Here is a 22,638-nt window from a genome sequence, read left to right as displayed (position 1 = left end):
AAGGAAAGTAACTACAGTTGACCCTTGCACAACATGGCTTTACACTGAGTGGGTCCACTTATACCCAGACTTTTTCAACCAAATGCAAGATTAAAAATACAGTATTCACAGGATGCAAAACCAAAGTACATGGAGGGCTGACTTTTCACATACACATATACACAGGTTCCGCAGAGCTGACTGCGGGACTGTAGTATGCATGATTTTTTGTATATGTGGTAGTCCTGGAATGAATCTCCTGTTGATAGAAAGACACAACTGTATATACTAAAGTATCCATAATAATGAAATTATAACAATAAACCAAAACTATAACTATTACAAATTGGTCAAACAGGTAAAAAAGTTATTTTGTTTTTCTGATTTTCTTGATATGTCCCTCTGCCACACGTAATTGATGTGTTCTTCGATGGGAAACTAGGCTAATAAATTAGTAAAACTTATGCAAAATGCTTAATAAATATGAACTTAGTACAATAAAGTCGATTACAAGCCAATCTGACCGCATTAGCAGTTATGAAACAATCCATAATATAATACGTATACATGGAAGGTTTAGTGTAACAAAGGCCAATTACAAACTAATCTGACCACAATCCATGACATAATATATATCCATGGTGGGTTATCACAGAAGTGTGTGGTTGGTCCATCTGTTCACATCCCCCAACCCTCAAAACAAGGATTGTTTTGATTGTCAAAACAGCAGCGATGAAAGGAGGGGAAAGCCTATTCAAAATCTAATATTGGCTATAAAAATTAAAAACTAAAGAATTACCTGATGATGCTATCATAACTGTAAAGAACCCCTGGCCCCCAACATTGGTCTATTTCCAGTTCCTTTTATTAATTAATTGTTCAAACACATAAAGAATAGATTGGTACATATCACAAAAATCATTCCAGTGCAATGAAAACCATTTTTAAATTGTTAAACATAGCACTGATATAAAATCAAAAAGAATCACAAAATGTAGATCATAGATCCAGCTCATTAATAGAGGAAAAAATAAAGTATTAGAAAAATGTTTATAATATGCATTAATAGTGGAATTCCCCACCAAGTCAAGTTTATCCTAGGAAGTCAAGGTTCTTAAGAGAAAGATATGATCTTTTGAGTAAATAACAAAAAGCAATCAAATTTGTTTCATTTTTTAAAATGATCATATTACATTTAATAAGATATAGCTGATACTGCTGACTGCTTACCAGTATTCATTACTACCTCATCCAATTATCTTAAAAATAAAAAAAAAAAACAACTATACAAGGTCTTTTGTTCAAATTCTGTATAAAAATAATTTATTGTATTAAATGTTTATATTATGATAGAAGAAAGGCTAAAAGTTGATGAGCTGATTTTCTTAGAATGGAGATCAAATGACAACAAGCCTATAAACCTAAAGCAAGCAGAATAAGATAATAAACATAAGAACAGATATTAATAAATAGGAAACAGATACACAACAAAGAGAACCAAGGCCAATGGTTGTTTTTGAAAAGACTAGTAACTGACAAATCTCTAGTGAGATGGAGCAAGAGGAAAATAAAAAGCCATAGTGGGAGATAAATCACATAATCAGTCTGAGAGTTTCACTTTATATTCGTGAGCCCAAACATCGAGTGGTACTGGTTTCATCCCTAATAAATTCAAATTCCCATTCTCTAAATAACTACTTCATACCTTCTCTCACCTACAGACCTCTCATATCTTGTACAAACTCCTAATTCAGCCCATTACTCACCACTAACGACAATGCTTCATATTTTGTCAAGAAAATAGAAGCCATTGGATGGAACAACTTCCTATCTCATTCCACTACAAAATTTGGAAAACCACCTTCTGCCTCCAGTTAAAATGGACGAAGTATCCCAGCTGCTACCAAAATTCAACCCCTCCACTTGAGCTCTGAATCCCACCCCTGTTTGCCTCCTTTACTTATCCCACTCTCTCAATCCAGCCTCACCCATTCCTCTAGATCTTAACATTTCCCACACTACCCAGCTGTTGCCCCATTTCTACGCTCCTCTTAACAGTAAAAGCTCTCAAACAAGTTATCAGTGTGTACAGTCTGTACGGACTTACCTTCAATTCATTCTTCAGTCTATTCCAATTCTAATTTATGTTCTTACCACTCCGGTGAAAACCCTCCTAACATCTTCATGTGGCCAAATTCACATCTCTATACCAATCTTACTAGGAAAATCAGCAACATTTGACAAAGTGGACCACTCTCCCCTCTTCTAGGAAATATTATTCTCTCTTGGCTTGGTTTTCCTACTGTATAAGTACATAGCTCTTCTCTGTCTTTGTAGATGGCTCCTTGTGTCCTCAAAATGTTACAAGTTCATTAGAATTGTGCCCTGGGCAGAATGTTCTCTATCTGTCCTTCGCTTCCCAGGCAATCTTGAATTATTTTCAGGCATTGAATGCCATATCCAAAGTACCAACCACTTCAGCAAACATTATCTCATATCCACAACAATCACGTAAGGGTAGGAATTACTCTTCATTTTACAGATAAGGAAACTGTGGTTCACCAATGATGATTAACTTACTCAAATTACATATAGAATGCAATAGTATCACTGGGAATGGCACCTATGTTTGCCTAATTTCAAATATAAACTCTAACCCATCAAGAAAAATTCATGAAGAAGGAGTTTCTTCATGAATTTTTTCTCTTTAAAGAAACTCAACTATTAACAAATTAGGTAATTAAAAAAATTTTCTCCTAATAATTTATTTTTGTTAGCATGTAACTAAAGGCTAGGAAAAAACATTACCATTAACAAAGCAGTGCATTTTTACTGCTACTTTTTAATGTAATCTCTTGAAAATGTCTACATTTTAATAAACACATTAATATATTGTCAGCAATACTGATAACTCTGAGTCTAATCTCTTTAATATTGGATTTTTTTCTAACATTCAACATCATATAGTATTTACATGTTTATAAAAATTATTTATCTGCCAGGAATTAATATTTTATCTTACAATCTAGGGCAGAGGTTGGCAAACTACAGCTCATGGGCTAAATCCACCCACGTATTTATTTCTATAAATGATGTTTAACTGGTGCACAGCCATACCTACTTGTTTATATATTGTCTATGACGGTTTTGACACTGACAGTAGAGTCGAATAGTTGCAACAAAGACTGTGTCACTTAGAAAGCCTAAAATATTTAATATCTGGTCCTGTCCAGTACAAGTTTGCCAACCTCTGATCTAAAGTAATCCATCCTTATACAAATATAAATGTTTGAATATAAAATATTTCAACAACAGGCTGATTTACAACCAAACCATATAGATGCCATTTCAGTTTGAACAATACCTTTCTGACAAATGCAAACCACAAATTAATAAGTATCTACTTAGTAAAGTTTTAAAGTCATTCATCTCATATCCTGATATAGATCATTATTTATAATTTGCATCAAAGGTAATTTCTAAGAACCAAAACTGTTAAATTCTAGACATCTAAGAAAAACAATAGAAGGAAGCAAGTTCCAAAGGGAGGGAGGCAGGGATGAAGAGAAACAAATGTTCATTTATTTTATGGTTGATTTCTATGATTTGCTTTCTTTAACTGTACTATCAATTTACATAACAGGATTTTGAAACTTTTCATGTATTACTGAAAGATTATCTCTGGAAAAAACTGTTGCCAACAGTACAGTGAGCTTAATAAAGCAAAAGGATTTTCTAGCACAGCTGCTTACACACCGTGGGCAGTCAATAAGCCTTTGCAGCACTGAGCTGCCACAGAAGTAGGGCATTTTTTTTAACCTCTTAATAATACATACTACTAATTTACTCAGTAAAACAGTAAGTTAAGACTATAAGTAGCATTAGTATCTGAGCTGAGGTATAATATCTCAATACTTGGTTAGGTAGTAAGAGGACCTTAATACCCCCCAAATATCTCATTTAACAGACTGGAAATTATAAGTCAATAACTTTTTGGAAAAGTTACCACGACCCCATTTTACATGACAAATTCCAAAAGATGAAATGCAGCTGAGTTCCTACTGAAATGTCCACCTTTAACTTTGTCTACTGTAATCCTACACTGAGTGACAGCTGCCAAAAAAAAGGAGATATAAGGCCCAGTTTGAAGAAACAGAGTTTACACTTTTTGTTTTCAAAGCTCTATTACATGACCTTAACTTCACTGGCATGAGAGTAGGAAAGGTCACGAATAAAATAAGATCCATGGTATTAAGTTTTTCCTCTTACCATAATTCTAAACCATCTTCCAGAAGATAAACATGTGGAGGCTGGGAAACATCTGTACTCAGTTGAATAACTGGGAGCAGGAAAGGGTACAGGTTCTTGCTGTCTGCTCCTAATCCCTATGGGAAGTATAAATAAAACTTACAATAAGACACTCTAATGTCCCATCCCCCACCAAAAAATTACCTATCATATAAAAAGCCCTAAAACCAATTAAAAAAAAATGAATCATATTTTTAGGAAGGTCAAGCAATACTAAAACAAAGTTAGTTCTGTTTATAATTGGAAAGGAAAAATTAAAAAATATTATTCAATTGCCTATTGGCAGTTAAAAAAATGTATATGCCAAGGCTACATACATCTGTTCATTTTAAGAGATTGCACGTATAAGAAATATCTATTTTCCTCTCCCTGTCACTACAGATGATATATTAACCTTGGTATTTTAAATTCTATAGATGCTTTCGCCTAAATAATCTAAAACGAACCTATCCTAAATGTTTGTCAGTAAAGTAATTGAATTATGGAACTTCAGATTCAAGAATATTGAAAAGCCATTAAAAAAGATTTTAGGGGCTGAACGCCATGGCTCACACCTGTCATTCCAACTCACTGGGAGGCCAAGGCGGGAGGGCTGCTGGAGGCCAGGAGTTGGGAGACCAGTCTGGGCAACATGGCAAGACTCTGTTCTTGAAAAATATTTAAAAGTTAGCCAGGCATGGTGTTGCCTGCTTGTAGTCCCAGCTACTCAGGAGACTGAGGCAGGAGGATCACTTGAGCCCTAGAGTTCAAAGCTGCAGTCAGTGAGCTATGATCCCATCACTGCACTCCAAACTACATGACAGAGCGAGAATCTGTCCATTCCCTCCACACACACACACACACACACACACACACACACACACACAAAAGGATGGGAGGATTTGACACAGAATTTTAAATTTTCAAACAAATTTAAAAGGTGCAGAAGTATGTATAACAATTCCACATGTCAAAGAATTTTTTAAAGTATCTAGATATCTGTATATGGTATACACAAAAATGTTTCTGTACGCAAACAGAAAAAAACTGTTACTGCTTCTTAGATACAGGAAAGGAAAAAGGATGATGTTGGGATGACGGCAAAGGAGTTTTTTGTTATCTTTTCAACGTATTTAAGAATTTTTCATAATATTTTTAATGAATCAAGAACACAAAGATGGAAGAAGAAGATAAGTTTTGATACAAAATTCTAATTTGCTGAATTACTGTCTTAGGGAGGTTGATTCAATGTATTACACAGCAAGTATTTTGGAAGAAAACAAAAGGGGTCAATCTGTAAAACATAATATCTATAATTTGATGAACACAAAAAGGAAACCAAATAAATCACCAAATACCTCCTCACCTAAGAAGTAATTCAAATGTCAATATAATTCAAAGCAAATTATAAGGCCACATAGCATATATGTATTCTCCTTTTGATGACACATACTACTAAGTTCAATTGTTGGGATTTTACCTGCAATTCTCCAGTGTACAATACATTATTTTTTAACTATAGTCACTGCACTGTATATTAAATCTCCAGAACTTATGTTAAATACAATTTTGGCCCTTTTTATAATGAAAAACCACTTGGAAGACTTTATTAAGGAGTTTTCCAAAGGAAGAGAATTATGAAAATACCATTATTTAACAGTAGTACACACTGGACCTTAAAACTCACTTCAATTTCACTCTACATAGCTCAATCTTTCATGAAAGAAAAAAGAAAGAATATTAAGAAAAAAAACAGTCAAGTTCATTTTGATTATCAAGTAGGCTTAAAATTTCCTTGGAAAATTTATCTACTTACTTAGGTGTGTATTCCAATATTCAAAATATGCTATCATTAGCAAAACTAAAGAAAGCAACTGCTAAACACACACACTGTTTTAATCAACACTTGAAGAGATCCAGTACCTTATAATTCTAGTGGCTAAAGAATGTGTCCAATCCCTGATATGCAGCTTTAAGTAAATGTAAGCACCCTTTGGGTCCACAGTAACTACAAGACATTGCCTACAATACTTTGAAAGTTCAAAAATAAATTCATCTGTTATTAAAATAAGAGAACTACCAGGAATAATTAAGGAGGGGAGAATTAATATTCTACTATAATTACATAAGATGTAAGGAGAAATTGGGTGAAGGATACATGGGATTTCTCTATACAATCCTTGAAACGTCCCATGAATCTATAATTATTTCCACAAAAGAGAAGTTAAAAAAAAACAACAACAAAAAACAGCACCCTCCAAATACTGGCCATTCTCAGGGTAGTATCCTTGGCTCTCTTCTCATGTCCCATGAACACACTGATGATACACAAATCTATCATCTCTGAAACAAGTCTCTGAACTCTAGACAATCAACTAACTACAGCACATTATCAGCTAGAACATCATCTCAACCTCTAACACTGAACCAACTCATTGTCTTCCTAAAACACAGTTCTTCCTCCTGTATTTCTTAACTCAAGTGACATGAATCACTAATTACCTAGTGATAAATTATATCATAAGTGCCTCCTGGTTCTTCTTCTTCAAAGAAGAAGAAATATCTCCTAAATATTTTTCAAATCTTTCCCCTTCTCTCCATAATTCAGGTTCTCATCATCTTTTTGCTGATTAACAGTCTCCTAATTAGTCTATTTGACCTTAGTTTTACCCTCTTCCAAACTAGTGTCCTCAGTGGTGCCCTGACTACTTTTCTAAAATAAAAATAACATTTCTTCCTCTGACCTTCAAGAGATGTTCACATAGCCTTCCTGACCAGTTCCCCCTACGCAAGCTCTATACTCTACATTCCTGCTATACCAAATAAAGCAGTGTTAGAAATCACTACGTTAACACCTGGAGAAAGCTAACGGATGAACAATTTCAACACATGCATTTACTACTGTTCTTTCCCAAAGCCAACTAAAAAGATACAGAAGGATTTTTCCCTTTTTTTAAAGAACTAAAAACAGAAATACAAAGACAGCATAAGAAGAGATAAAAGTAATTCACTTTGGAAGCTGGGAAGAAAGACAAGTGCTAACTGATTTAGCTAACTAAGAAACCAAAACTAAAATGCAGCGGGGGCGGCAGGAAAAGACAAACTACCTGATTTACACTACAGAAAAAAGACTGAGGAACTAATGGAACCAGGTATTTTGAGGGGTGTGTGTGCACAAGTGCGTGTGCACATGCATGCATGCATTTGGGGGACAGAGGATTGGAGGACAGTGAAAAGGAACTATTAATAATAAGAGGACTTCTAGAAAATGTTTAGAAAGCAGTTTGATGCCAAGATCTCATCCAGATACATAAACAGACAACTAACTGACCCTCCTCTGAACCAGCATAAAACCAGCTATTTATTTTCTGCTAAGATAAAACAGATGGTTTCAAGACAAGGAGATACCAGGTAATCAAGAACAGGGATATGACATAAAACAGGAAGATTACATCAGCATGTAACAGGCAGGAGACTAAGGGGTCTTTCACTGAGGAAAGACTTTAAAAAATTAACCCGAAAACATTCTCCTACAAAACCCAACGAGATCATTCTAAAAGGAAAACATACAATTATGGCCAGGAGCAGTGGCTCACGCCTGTAATCCCAACACTTTGGGAGGTCAAGGTGGGCAGATCAGCTAAGGTCAGGTGTTTGAGACTAGCCTGGCCAACAGTATGAAACACTGTCTCCATTAAATACACAAAAATTAGGCATGGTGGCGTACACCTATAGTCCCAGCTACTAGGGAGGCTGAGGCAGGAGGATCACTTGAACTCTGGAGGCGGAGGTTGTGGTGAGCAGAGATCACACCACTGCACTCCAGCCTGGGCAACAGAGTGAGATCCCGTCTCAAGAAAAAAACCACGACAATCAGCAAGCCTCCCCACCGCACCACACATACAATCCTTCCACTCAGCTTTTTAGTGTCCACTCCTAAATTTATACAGACAAACTGCTGATCTTGAAGTTGGGTGATGCTTCAGGATTCATTACACTCTTCTTCCTTTTTTGTATATGCCTCAAACTTTTCATAATAGAAAGTACATAAGTAAATAAGAGAAGGCAATCAAGGATCAAGAGATATGATTAAAATGTTTGCTATGAAAAACGGAAAACAAAAAAACTAAATATGAAAACAGCACGTTAAAAGAAACAGAGAGCAGGCAGAGATGAAAACGTAGAAAAACGTATTATTAATATCTTTGGTAATTAAAACACTGCATTAAAGAAAACACTGTGAGGGGGCGGAGCAAGATGGCCGAATAGGAACAGCTCCAGTCTCCAGCTCCCAGAGACACAGAAGATGGGTGATTTCCACATTTTCAACAGAGGTACCGGGTTCATCTCAATAGGGAGTGCAGGACAATCAGTGCTGGTCAGCTGCTGCAGCCCAACCAGCAAGAGCTGAAGCAGAGCGAGGCATCACCTCACCTGGGAAGCGCAAGGGGGAAGAGAATCCCTTTTCCTAGCAAGGTGGAACTGAGAAACACAACACCTGGAAAATCGGGTAACTCCCACCCCAATACTGTGCTTTACCAAGGGTCTTAGCAAACGGCACACCAGGAGATTATATCTCACATCAGGCCGGGAGGGTCCCACGCCTGCAGAGCCTCCCTCATTGCTAGCACAGCAGTCTGAGAACAAAGGGCAAGGCAGCAGCGAGGCTGCGGTAGGGGTGAACGCCATTGCTGAGGCTTAAGTAGGTAAACAAAGCCCCTGGGAAGCTTGAACTGGGTGGAGCCCACAGCAGCTCAAGGAGGCCTGCCTGTCTCTGTAGACTCCACCTCTAGGGACAGGGCACAGCTAAACAAACAAACAAAAAAAGCAGCAGAAACCTCTGCAGAGGCAAATGACCCTGTCTGACAGCTTTGAAGAGAGGAGTGGATCTCCCAACACGGAGGTTGAGACCTGAGAACAGACAGACTGCCTGCTCAAGTGGGTCCCTGACCCCTGAGTAGTTTAACTGGGAGACATCCCCCACTAGGGGCAGACCAAAACCCCACACCTCACACGGTGGAGTACACCCCTGAGAGGAAGCTTCCAAGGCAAGAATCAGACAGGTACACTCGCTGTTCAGCAATATTCTATCTTCTGCAGCCTCTGCTGCTGATACCCAGGCAAAGAGGGTCTGGGTGGACCTCAAGCAAACTCCAACAGACCTACAGCTGAGGGTCCTGACTGTTAGAAGGAATACTAACAAACAGGAAGGACACCCACACCAAAGCCCCATCAGTACGTCACCATTATCAAAGACCAAAGGCAGATAAAACCACAAAGATGGGGAAAAGGCAGGGCAGAAAAGCTGGAAATTCAAAAAATAAGAGCGCATCTCCCCCTCCAAAGGAACCCAGCTCATAGACAGCAACGGATCAAAGCTGGACGGACAATGACTTTGACGAGTTGAGAGAAGAAGGCTTCAGTCCATCAGACTTCTCAGAGCTAAAGGAGGAATTACGTACCCAACGCAAAGAAACTAAAAACCTTGAAAAAAGAATGGAAGAATTGATAGCTAGAATAATCAATGCAGAGAAGGCCATAAACGAACTGACAGAGATGAAAACCATGACATGAGAAATATGTGACAAATGCAAAGCTTCAGTAACCAACTCGATCAACTGGAAGAAAGTGTATCAGCGATTGAGGATCAAATGAATGAAAAGAAGCGAGAAGAGAAGTCTAAAGAAAAAAGAGGAAAAAGAAATGAACAAAGCCTTCAAGAAGTATGGGATTATGTGAAAAGACCAAATCTACGTCTGATTGGGGTGCCTGAAAGTGAGGGGGTAAATGGAACCAAGTTGGAAAACACTCCTCAGGATATCATCCAGGAGAACTTCCCCAACCTAGTAAGGCAGGCCAACATTCAAATTCAGGAAATACAGAGAATGCCACAAAGATACTCCTCAAGAAGAGCAACTCCAAGACACATAATTGTCAGATTCACCAAAGTTGAAATGAAGGAAAAACTGTTAAGGGCAGCCAGAGAGAAAGGTCGGGTTACCCACAAAGGGAAGCCCATCAGACTAACAGCAAATCTCTCGGCAGAAACTCTACAAGCCAGAAGAGAGTGGGGGCCGATATTCAACATTCTTAAAGAAAATAATTTTAAACCCAGAATTTCATATCCAGCCAAACTAAGTTTCATAAATGAAGGAGAAATAAAATCCTTTACAGATAAGCAAATGCTTAGAGATTTTGTCACCACCAGGCCTGCCCTACAAGAGATCCTGAAGGAAGCACTAAACATGGAAAGGAATAACCAGTATCAGCCATTGCAAAAAGAAGCCAAAATGTAAAGACCATCGAGGCTAGGAAGAAACTACATCAACTAACAAGCAAAATAACCAGTTAATAACATAATGACAGGATCAAGTTCACACATAACAATATTAACCTTAAATGTAAATGGACTAAATGGTCCAATTAGAAGATACAGACTGCCAAACTGGATAAAGAGTCAAGATTCATCAGTCTGCTGTATTCAGGAGACCCATCTCACATGCAGAGACACACATAGGCTCAAAACAAAGGGATGGAGGAAGATCTACCAAGCAAATGGAGAACGAAAAAAAGCAGGGGTTGCAATCCTAGTCTCTGATAAAACAGACTTTAAACCATCAAAGATCAAAAGAGACAAAGAAGGCCATTACATAATGGTAAAGGGATCAATTCAACAAGAAGAGCTAACTATCCTAAAGATATATGCAACAAATACAGGAGCACCCAGATTCATAAAGCAAGTCCTTAGAGACTTACAAAGAGACTTAGACTCCCATACAATAATAATGGGAGACTTCAACACTCCACTGTCAACATTAGACAGATCAACGAGACAGAAAGTTAACAAGGATATCCAGGAACTGAACTCAGCTCTGCATCAAGTGGACCTAATAGACATCTACAGAACTCTCCACCCCAAATCAACAGAATATACATTCTTCTCAGCACTACATCACACTTATTCAAAAATTGACCACATAATTGGAAGTAAAGCACTCTTCAGCAAATGTACAAGAACAGAAATTATAACAAACTGTCTCTCAGACCACATTGCAATCAAACTAGAACTCAGGACTAAGAAACTCAATCAAAACCGCTCAACTACATGGAAACTGAACAACCTGCTCCTGAATGACTACTGGGTACATAATGAAATGAAGGCAGAAATAAAGATGTTCTTTGAAACCAATGAGAACAAAGATACAACATACCAGAATCTCTGGGACACATTTAAAGCAGTGTGTAGAGGGAAATTTATAGCACTAAATGCCCACAAGAGAAAGCTGGAAAGATCTAAAATTGACACTCTAACATCACAATTAAAAGAACTATAGAAGCAAGAGCAAACACATTCAAAAGCTAGCAGAAGGCAAGAAATAACTAAGATCAGAGCAGAACTGAAGGAGATAGAGACACAAAAAACCCTCCAAAAACATCAATGAATCCAGGAGCTGGTTTCTTGACACGATAAACAAAATTGATAGACCGCTAGCAAGATTAATAAAGAAGAAAAGAGAGGAGAATCAAATAGATGCAATAAAAAATGGTAAAGGGGATATCATCACGGACCCCACAGAAATACAAATTACCATGAGAGAATACTATAAACACCTCTACACAAATAAACTAGAAAATCTAGAAGAAATGGGTAATTTCCTGGACACTTAACACTCTCCCAAGACTATACCAGGAAGAAGCTGAATCCCTGAATACACCAATAGCAGGCTCTGAAATTGAGGCAATAATTAATAGCCTACCAACCAAAAAAAGTCCAGGACCAGATGGATTCACAGCTGAATTCTACCAGAGGTACAAGGAGGAGCTGGTACCATTCCTTCTGAAACTATTCCAATCAATAGAAAAAGAGGGAATCTTCCCTAACTCATTTTATGAGGCCAACATCATCCTGATACCAAAGCCTGGCAGAGACACAACAAAAAAAGAGAATTTTAGACCAATATCCCTGATGAACATCGATGCAAAAATCCTCAATAAAATACTGGCAAACCAAATCCAGCAGCACATCAAAAAGCTTATCCACCAGGATCAAGTGGGCTTCATCCCTGGGATGCAAGGCTGGTTCAACACATGCAAATCAATAAACATAATCCAGCATAGAAACAGAACCAAAGACAAAAACCACATGATTATCTCAATAGATGCAGAAAAGGCCTTTGACAAAATTCAGCAGCCCTTCAAGCTAAAAACTCTCAATAAATTCGGTATTGATGGAACGTATCTCAAAATAATAACAGCTATCTATGACAAACCCACAGCCAATATCATACTGAATGGGCAAAAACTGGAAACATTCCCTTTGAAAACTGGCACAAGACAGGGATGCCCTCTCTCACCGCTCCTATTCAACATAGTGTTGGAAGTTCTGGCTAGGGCAATCAGGCAAGAGAAAGAAATCAAGGGTATTCAGTTAGGAAAAGAAGAAGTCAAATTGTCCCTGTTTGCAGATGACATGATTGTATATATAGAAAACCCCATCGTCTCAGCCCAAAATCTCAAGCTGATAAGCAACTTCAGCAAAGTCTCAGGATACAAAATCAACGTGCAAAAATCACAAGCATTCTTATACACCAGTAACAGACAAACAGAGAGCCAAATCAGGAATGAACTTCCATTCACAATTGCTTCAAAGAGAATAAAATACCTAGGAATCCAACTTACAAGGGATGTAAAGGACCTCTTCAAGGAGAACTACAAACCACTGCTCAGTGAAATCAAAGAGGACACAAACAAATGGAAGAACACACATGCTCATGGATAGGAAGAATCAATATCATGAAAATGGACACACTGCCCAAGGTTATTTATAGATTCAATGCCATCCCCATCAAGCTACCAATGACTGTCTTCACAGAATTGGAAAAAACTGCTTTAAAGTTCATATGGAACCAAAAAAGAGCCCGCATTGCCAAGACAATCCTAAGTCAAAAGAACAAAGCTGGCCGCGGAGCAAGATGGCCGAATAGGAACGGCTCCAGTCTCCAACTCCCAGCGCAAGCGACACAGAAGACCGGTGATTTCTGCATTTTCAACTGAGGTACTGGGGTCGTCTCACTAGGGAGTGCCGGACAATCGGTGCTGGTCAGCTGCTGCAGCCTGACCAGCGAGAGCTGAAGCAGGGCGAGGCATCGCCTCACCTGGAAGCGCAAGGGGGAAGGGGATCCGTTTTCCTAGCCAGGGGAACTGAGACACACAACACCTGGAAAATCGGGTAACTCCCACCCCAATACTGCGCTGTAAGCATACAGGCACACCAGGAGAATATATACCAATCCTGGCCGGGAGGGTCCCACGCCCACGAAGCCTCCCTCACTGCTAACACAGCAGTCTGCCGCGATCTATCCGCAAGGCAGCAGCAAGGCTGGGGGAGGGGCGCCCGCCATTGCTGAGGCTTAAGTAGGTAAACAAAGCCGCTGGGAAGCTCGAACTGGGTGGAGCTCACAGCAGCTCAAGGAAGCCTGCCTGTCTCTGTAGTCTCCACCTCTGGGGACAGCGCACAGCTGAAGACCAACAGGGGAAGTAGCGGGAGCCGGTGCAGACGCGAACGACTCTGTCTGACAGCTTTGGGGAGAGCCGTGGATCTCCCAACGCGGAGGCTGAGATCTGAGAACGGACAGACTGCCTGCTCAGGTGTGTCTCTGACCCCTGAGTAGCCTAGCTGGGAGAAATCCCCCACTAGGGGCAGTCTGACACCCCACACCTCACAGGGTGGAGTACACCCCTGAGAGGAAACTTCCAAAGGAAGAATCAGACAGGTACACTCGCTGTTCAGCAATATTCTATCTTCGGCAACCTCTGCTGCTGTTACCCAGGCAAACAGGGTCTGGAGTGGACCTCAAGCAATCTCCAACAGACCAACAGACAGTCCTTCTGACTGTCAGAAGGAAAACTATCAAACAGGAAGAACACCTATACCAAAACCCCATCAGTACGTCACCACCATCAAAGACCAGAGACAGATAAAACCACAAAGATGGGGAAGAAGCAGGGCAGAAAAGCTGGAAATTCAAAAAATAAGAGCGCATCTCCCCCTGCGAAGGAGCGCAGCCCATCGCCAGCAACGGATCAAAGCTGGTCAGAGAATGACTTGGACGAGAGGAGAGAAGAAGGCTTCAGTCCATCAAACTTATCAGAGCTAAAGGAGGAATTACGTACCCAGCGCAAAGAAACTAAAAATCTTGAAAAAAGAGTGGAAGAATTGACAGCTAGACTAATTAATGCAGAGAAGATCATAAACGAAATGACAGAGATGAAAACCATGACACGAGAAATACGTGACAAATGCACAAGCTTCAGTAACCGACTCGATCAACTGGAAGAAAGAGTATCAGCGATTGAAGATCAAATGAATGAAATGAAGCGAGAAGAGAAACCAAAAGAAAAAAGAAGAAAAAGAAATGAGCAAAGCCTGCAAGAAGTATGGGATTACGTAAAAAGACCAAATCTACGTCTGATTGGGGTGCCTGAAAGTGAGGGGGAAAATGGAACCAAGTTGGAAAACACTCTTCAGGATATCATCCAGGAGAACTTCCCCAACCTAGTAGGGCAGGACAACATTCAAATTCAGGAAATACAGAGAACGCCACAAAGATACTCCTCCAGAAGAGCAACTCCAAGACACATCATTGCCAGATTCACCAAAGTTGAAATGAAGGAAAAAATCTTAAGGGCAGCCAGAGAGAAAGGTCGGGTAACCCACAAAGGGAAGCCCATCAGAATAACAGCAGATCTCTCGGCAGAAACTCTACAAGCCAGAAGAGAGTGGGGGCCAATATTCAACGTTCTTAAAGAAAAGAATTTTAAACCCAGAATTTCATATCCAGCCAAACTAAGTTTCATAAGTGAAGGAGAAATAAAATCCTTTACAGATAAGCAAATGCTTAGAGATTTTGTCACCACCAGGCCTGCCTTACAAGAGACCCTGAAGGAAGCCCTAAACATGGAAACGAACAACCGGTACCAGCCATCACAAAAACATGCCAAAATGTAAAGACCATCGAGGCTAGGAAGAAACTGCATCGACTAACGAGCAAAATAACCAGTTAATATCATAATGGCAGGATCAAGTTCACACATAACAATATTAACCTTAAATGTTAATGGACTAAATGCTCCAATTAAAAGACACAGACTGGCAAACTGGATAAAGAGTCAAGACCCATCAGTCTGCTGTATTCAGGAGACCCATCTCACATGCAGAGACATACATAGGCTCAAAATAAAGGGATGGAGGAAGATCTACCAAGCAAATGGAGAACAAAAAAAAGCAGGGGTTGCAATCCTTGTCTCTGATAAAACAGACTTTAAACCATCAAAGATCAAAAGAGACAAAGAAGGCCATTACATAATGGTAAAGGGATCAATTCAACAGGAAGAGCTAACTCTCCTAAATATATATGCACCCAATACAGGAGCACCCAGATTCATAAAGCAAGTCCTTAGGGACTTACAAAGAGACTTAGACTCCCATACAATAATAATGGGAGACTTCAACACTCCGCTGTCAACATTAGACAGATCAACGAGACAGAAAGTTAACAAGGATATCCAGGAATTGAACTCATCTCTGCACCAAGCGGACCTAATAGACATCTATAGAACTCTCCACCCCAAATCAACAGAATATACATTCTTCTCAGCACCACATCGCACTTATTCCAAAATTGACCACATAATTGGAAGTAAAGCACTCCTCAGCAAATGTAAAAGAACAGAAATTATAACAAACTGTCTCTCAGACCACAGTGCAATCAAACTAGAACTCAGGACTAAGAAACTCAATCAAAACCGCTCAACTACATGGAAACTGAACAACCTGCTCCTGAATGACTACTGGGTACATAACGAAATGAAAGCGGAAATAAAGATGTTCTTTGAAACCAATGAGAACAAAGATACAACATACCAGAATCTCTGGGACACATTTAAAGCAGTGTGTAGAGGGAAATTTATAGCACTAAATGCCCACAAGAGAAAGCAGGAAAGATCTAAAATTGACACTCTAACATCACAATTAAAAGAACTAGAGAGGCAAGAGCAAACACATTCAAAAGCTAGCAGAAGGCAAGAAATAACTAAGATCAGAGCCGAACTGAAGGAGATAGAGACACAAAAAACCCTCCAAAAAATCAATGAATCCAGGAGTTGGTTTTTTGAAAAGATCAACAAAATTGACAGACCGCTAGCAAGGCTAATAAAGAAGAAAAGAGAGAGGAATCAAATAGATGCAATAAAAAATGATAAAGGGGATATCACCACTGACCCCACAGAAATACAAACTACCATCAGAGAATACTATAAACGCCTCTACGCAAATCAACTAGAAAATCTAGAAGAAATGGATAAATTCCTGGACACTTACACTCTCCCAAGGCTAAACCAGGAAGAAGTTGAATCCCTGAATAGACCAATAGTAGGCTCTGAAATTGAGGCAACAATTAACAGCCTACCCACCAAAAAAAGTCCAGGACCAGATGGATTCACAGCTGAATTCTACCAGAGGTACAAGGAGGAGCTGGTACCATTCCTTCTGAAACTATTCCAATCAATAGAAAAAGAGGGAATCCTCCCTAACTCATTTTATGAGGCCAACATCATCCTGATACCAAAGCCTGGCAGAGACACATCAAAAAAAGAGAATTTTAGACCAATATCCCTGATGAACATTGATGCAAAAATTCTCAATAAAATACTGGCAAACCGGATTCAGCAGCACATCAAAAAGCTTATCCACCATGATCAAGTGGGCTTCATCCCTGGGATGCAAGGCTGGTTCAACATTCGCAAATCAATAAACGTAATCCAGCATATAAACAGAACCAAAGACAAGAACCACATGATTGTCTCAATAGATGCAGAAAAGGCTTTTGACAAAATTCAACAGCCCTTCATGCTAAAAACGCTCAATAAATTCGGTATTGATGGAACGTACCTCAAAATAATAAGAGCTATTTATGACAAACCCACAGCTAATATCATACTGAATGGGCAAAAACTGGAAAAATTCCCTTTGAAAACTGGCACAAGACAGGGATGCCCTCTCTCACCACTCCTATTCAACATAGTGTTGGAAGTTCTGGCTAGGGCAATCAGGCAAGAGAAAGAAATCAAGGGTATCCAGTTAGGAAAAGAAGAAGTCAAATTGTCCCTGTTTGCAGATGACATGATTGTATATTTAGAAAACCCCATCGTCTCAGCCCAAAATCTCCTTAAGCTGATAAGCAACTTCAGCAAAGTCTCAGGATACAAAATTAATGTGCAAAAATCACAAGCATTCTTATACACCAGTAACAGACAAGCAGAGAGCCAAATCAGGAATGAACTTCCATTCACAATTGCTTCAAAGAGAATCAAATACCTAGGAATCCAGCTTACAAGGGATGTAAAGGACCTCTTCAAGGAGAACTACAAACCACTGCTCAGTGAAATAAAAGAGGACACAAACAAATGGAAGAACATACCATGCTCATGGATAGGAAGAATCAATATCGTGAAAATGGCCATACTCCCCAAGGTTATTTATAGATTCAATGCCATCCCCATCAAGCTACCAATGAGTTTCTTCACAGAATTGGAAAAAACTGCTTTAAAGTTCATATGGAACCAAAAAAGAGCCCGCATTGCCAAGACAATCCTAAGTCAAAAGGACAAAGCTGGAGGCGTCACGCTACCTGACTTCAAACTATACTACAAGGCTACAGTAACCAAAACAGCATGGTACTGGTACCAAAACAGAGATATAGATCAATGGAACAGAACAGAGTCCTCAGAAATAATACCACACATCTACAGCCATCTGATCTTTGACAAACCTGAGAGAAAAAAGAAATGGGGAAAGGATTCCCTATTTAATAAATGGTGCTGGGAAAATTGGCTAGCCATAAGTAGAAAGCTGAAACTGGATCCTTTCCTTACCCCTTATACGAAGATTAATTCAAGATGGATTAGAGACTTAAATGTTAGACCTAATACCATAAAAACCCTAGAAGAAAATCTAGGTAGTACCATTCAGGACATAGGCATGGGTAAGGACTTCATGTCTAAAACACCAAAAGCAACGGCAGCAAAAGCAAAAATTGACAAATGGGATCTAATTAAACTAAAGAGCTTTTGCACAGCAAAAGAAACTACCATCAGAGTGAACAGGCAACCTACAGAATGGGAGAAAATTTTTGCAACCTACTCATCTGACAAAGGGCTAATATCCAGAATCTACAAAGAACTCAAACAAATATACGAGAAAAAAACAAACAACCCCATCAAAAAGTGGGGAAAGGATATGAACAGACATTTCTCAAAAGAAGATATTCATACAGCCAACAGACACATGAAAAAATGCTCATCATCACTCGCCATCAGAGAAATGCAAATCAAAACCACAATGAGATACCATCTCACACCAGTTAGAATGGCAATCATTAAGAAGTCAGGAAACAACAGGTGTTGGAGAGGATGTGGAGAAATAGGAACACTTTTACACTGTTGGTGGGATTGTAAACTAGTTCAACCATTATGGAAAACAGTATGGCAATTCCTCAAGGATCTAGAACTAGATGTACCATATGACCCAGCCATCCCACTACTGGGTATATACCCAAAGGATTATAAATTATTCTACTACAAAGACACATGTACACGTATGTTTATTGCGGCACTATTCACAATAGCAAAGACTTGGAATCAATCCAAATGTCCATCTGTGACAGACTGGATTAAGAAAATGTGGCACATATACACCATGGAATACTATGCAGCCATAAAAAAGGATGAGTTTGCGTCCTTTGTAGGGACATGGATGCAGCTGGAAACCAGCATTCTTAGCAAACTATCACAAGAACAGAAAACCAAACACCGCATGTTCTCACTCATAGGTGGGAACTGAACAATGAGATCACTTGGACTCGGGAAGGGGAACATCACGCACAGGGGCCTATCATGGGGAGGGGGGAGGGGGGAGGAGGGAGGGCTTGCATTGGGGAGTTATACAAGATATAAATGATGAATTGATGGGTGCTGACGAGTTGATGGGTGCAGCACACCAACATGGCATAAGTATACATATGTAACAAACCTGCACGTTATGCACATGTACCCTAGAACTTAAAGTATAATAAAAAAATATATATAAAAAAAAAAAAAAAAAAAAAGAACAAAGCTGGAGGCATCATGCTACCTGACTTTAAACTATACTACAAGGCTACAGTAACCAAAACAGCATGGTACTGGTACCAAAACAGAGATACAGACCAATGGAACAGAACAGAGTCCTCAGAAATAATACCACACATCTACAGCCATCTGATCTTTGACAAACCTGAGAAAAACAAGAAATGGGGAAGGGATTCCCTATTTAATAAACGGTGCTGGGAAAATTGGCTAGCCATAAGTAGAAAGCTGAAACTGGATCCTTTCCTTACTCCTTATACGAAAATTAATTCAAGATGGATTAGAGACTTAAATGTTAGACCTAATACCATAAAAACCCTAGAAGAAAACCTAGGTAATACCATTCAGGACATAGGCATGGGCAAGGACTTCATGTCTAAAACACCAAAAGCAACGGCGACAAAAGCCAAAATTGACAAATGGGATCTAATTAAACTAAAGAGCTTCTGCACAGCAAAAGAAACTAGCACCAGAGTGAACAGGCAACCTACAGCATGGGAGAAAATTTTTGCAATCTACTCATCTGACAAAGGGCTGATATCCAGAACCCACAAAGAACTCAAACAAATTTACAAGAAAAAAACAAACAACCCCATCAAAAAGTGGGCAAGGGATATGAATAGACATTTCTCAAAAGAAGACATTCATACAGCCAAGAGACACATGAAAAAATGCTCATCATCACTCGCCATCAGAGAAATGCAAATCAAAACCACAATGAGACACCATCTCACACCAGTTAGAATGGTAATCATTAAAAAGTCAGGAAACAACAGGTGTTGGAGAGGATGTGGAGAAACAGGAACACTTTTACACTGTTGGTGGGATTGTAAACTAGTTCAACCATTATGGAAAACAGTCTGGTGATTCCTCCAGGACCTAGAACTAGAAGTACCATATGACCCAGCCATCCCATTACTGGGTATATACCCAAAGGATTATAAATCATGCTGCTATAAAGACACATGCACACGTATGTTCACTGAGGCACTATTCACAATAGCAAAGACTTGGAAGCAACCCAAATGTCCATCAATGATAGACTGGATTAAGAAAATGTGGCACATATACACCATGGAATACTATGCGCCCACTAAAAAGGATGAGTTCATGTCCTTTTGTAGGGACAAGGATGAAAGTGGAAACCATTATTCTGAGCAAACTATCGCAAGGACAGAAAACCAAATACCGCATGTTCTCACTCATAGGTGGGAACCAAACAATGAGAAAACTTGGACACAGGGTGGGCCTGTCATAGGGTGGGGGAAGCGGGGAGGAATAACATTAGGAGAAATACGTCATGTAAATGACGAGTTAATGGGTGCAGCACAACATGGCACATGTATACATATGTAACAATCCTGCACATGTACCCTAGAATTTAAAGTGTTAAAAAAAAAAAAAGAATGTCATGTCTCTTCAAAATGATTAAAGTAACAAAACATCACTGAGGAAATGTGCAGATAACAAGTGAAAAGAACAGGTTCAACTGCATAGACAACTAAGTGTACTAAGCAGAAATCTAAGATGATCACTTAGGTTCTTGGCCACTACTACACACATTATTTCCTAGTTATTCAAACACTAATCTAGGTACTACTGTGAAGAAATAATTTACAGTTGTAATTAAAGTTCCAAATCAACGGACCTTAGATAGGAAAATTATCCAGGTATGCCTGACCTACTCACAAGAGCCCTTTAAAAGAGAGTATTCTCTAGCTAGTGGCATAAAGGGAGGTCACAGATTAAAATCCTCAGGGGATTTGACATTTGAGAATGTCTCCACTGACTTTGAACATGAAAGGGGCTATGTGTCAAAGAATGTGGCTGGACTTGGGAACGAGAGGGGACCCTAGATGACAGCTAGCAAGTAAACTGGGACCTTAGTCCTACAAATCAACAAACTAAATTCTGCCAACAAGCTGAATGAGTATGGAAACAGATTCTTCCCCAAAGCCTCCAGCTAAGAACTTATTCTGGCAGTCACCTCAATTTCAGTCCACTAAACTCTAATCAGAGAATTCAGACATGGCATGCCCAGGTTTCTAACTTACATAACTATGAGCTAATAAATGCATATTGTTTTAAGCCACCAAGTTTATGGTACTTTCTCAGAACACTAAGCAAACAAAATCATTAATACAAGGGTGGAGGTTGGAAACACTATGTATAAGAAATAAAATTAATCATGACATAATGATATATGCCTTCAACAGTCTTTATACCATTAAGTATACTGGGAGGATGGTAGAATAGGAAGGACACAGGGGTACAAAAGAATTACATTTTCATCTTCTATGCAGGGAAGTCAAGAAATAATGCCTACAATGCTTAAATCAGTAATAAACAATATGTTACAGTGAGAAAGACTGAGAAACCTATGATCTGGCTTTAAGAGTTGACAGTGGATTCTTCCACCAAAAAGGAAATGAGGAGGCGGAGCAGGGTACCGATAGTTTTCATTTGAAAAATCTTTAAGAACTAACTCCTTTATCTATCAACATGAAAACTGATCAGTATATGAACCTTAAAAAAATAAATTGTACTGCATTCTCTAATGCTTACGGAGTTTTACACATGCCGGTTCATATGTCTAAAATACCTTTACCACTCTCATTGCTAAACCACCATCTAAATAACACTTCTTGTTTAACACTATTTAACACCACCACAATTTGAGTAACACCTCTGTCAGGAGGCCTTCCCTAATGTGCCCCACCTCACCCTCCGTGTGACACAGGGAATTGGCCATGTAACCCCAATAGCAAAATGTTCTTAATTGCTCAAAGGGCAATTAACACACTTATTCAGTATTTCCCTAGACAGTCACCCACACAGAGCATCCCATTCTATTCATTTCTGTTCTGTAGCCCACTGCCTATTACCCTGTATTGCACATTGCAGGTTCTCAATAAATGTTTAGTGTATGAAAGAATACCTACTTCCTCTAAGTTCAACTATGCAGACTAGAAAGTTTATTTTCACCCAGTGACCACTCTCTTTAAAGACTACCAGAATCTGGATTTCCAGGTTTAAAAAAACGAAAACAAAAACATACAGAAACTCACACTAATGTCTGTTATGTGTCAAAAGCCAAACGATAGCAGTATTTTGCAAGAAAGCAAATGTACCAGTAAATTTTTTTTTTTATTTTTGAGACAGGGTCTAACTCTCTCACCCAGGCTAGAG

At 39.1% G+C, this 22,638-nt stretch overlaps 1 protein-coding gene across 2 annotated transcripts in view; it reads right to left on the bottom strand.

Moving 5' to 3' along the window:
* The window catches only part of IPO11 (importin 11), a 234,481-nt gene that overhangs the window by 107,161 nt on the left and 104,682 nt on the right, over positions 1 to 22,638 (bottom strand). For both annotated transcript variants that reach the window (XM_010385211.2, XM_030926735.1), the window contains exon 21: positions 4,249 to 4,364. In XM_010385211.2, the coding sequence (XP_010383513.1) occupies positions 4,249 to 4,364 (116 nt within the window). The remainder of the gene's footprint in view (positions 1 to 4,248; positions 4,365 to 22,638) is intronic.

This window comes from Rhinopithecus roxellana, chromosome 3 (genome assembly GCF_007565055.1).
Source record: "Rhinopithecus roxellana isolate Shanxi Qingling chromosome 3, ASM756505v1, whole genome shotgun sequence".
NCBI classification, from domain to species: domain Eukaryota; kingdom Metazoa; phylum Chordata; class Mammalia; order Primates; family Cercopithecidae; genus Rhinopithecus; species Rhinopithecus roxellana.
Note: the sequence above shows the minus strand (reverse complement) of the source record. Positions and strands in the feature narration are given on the sequence as shown.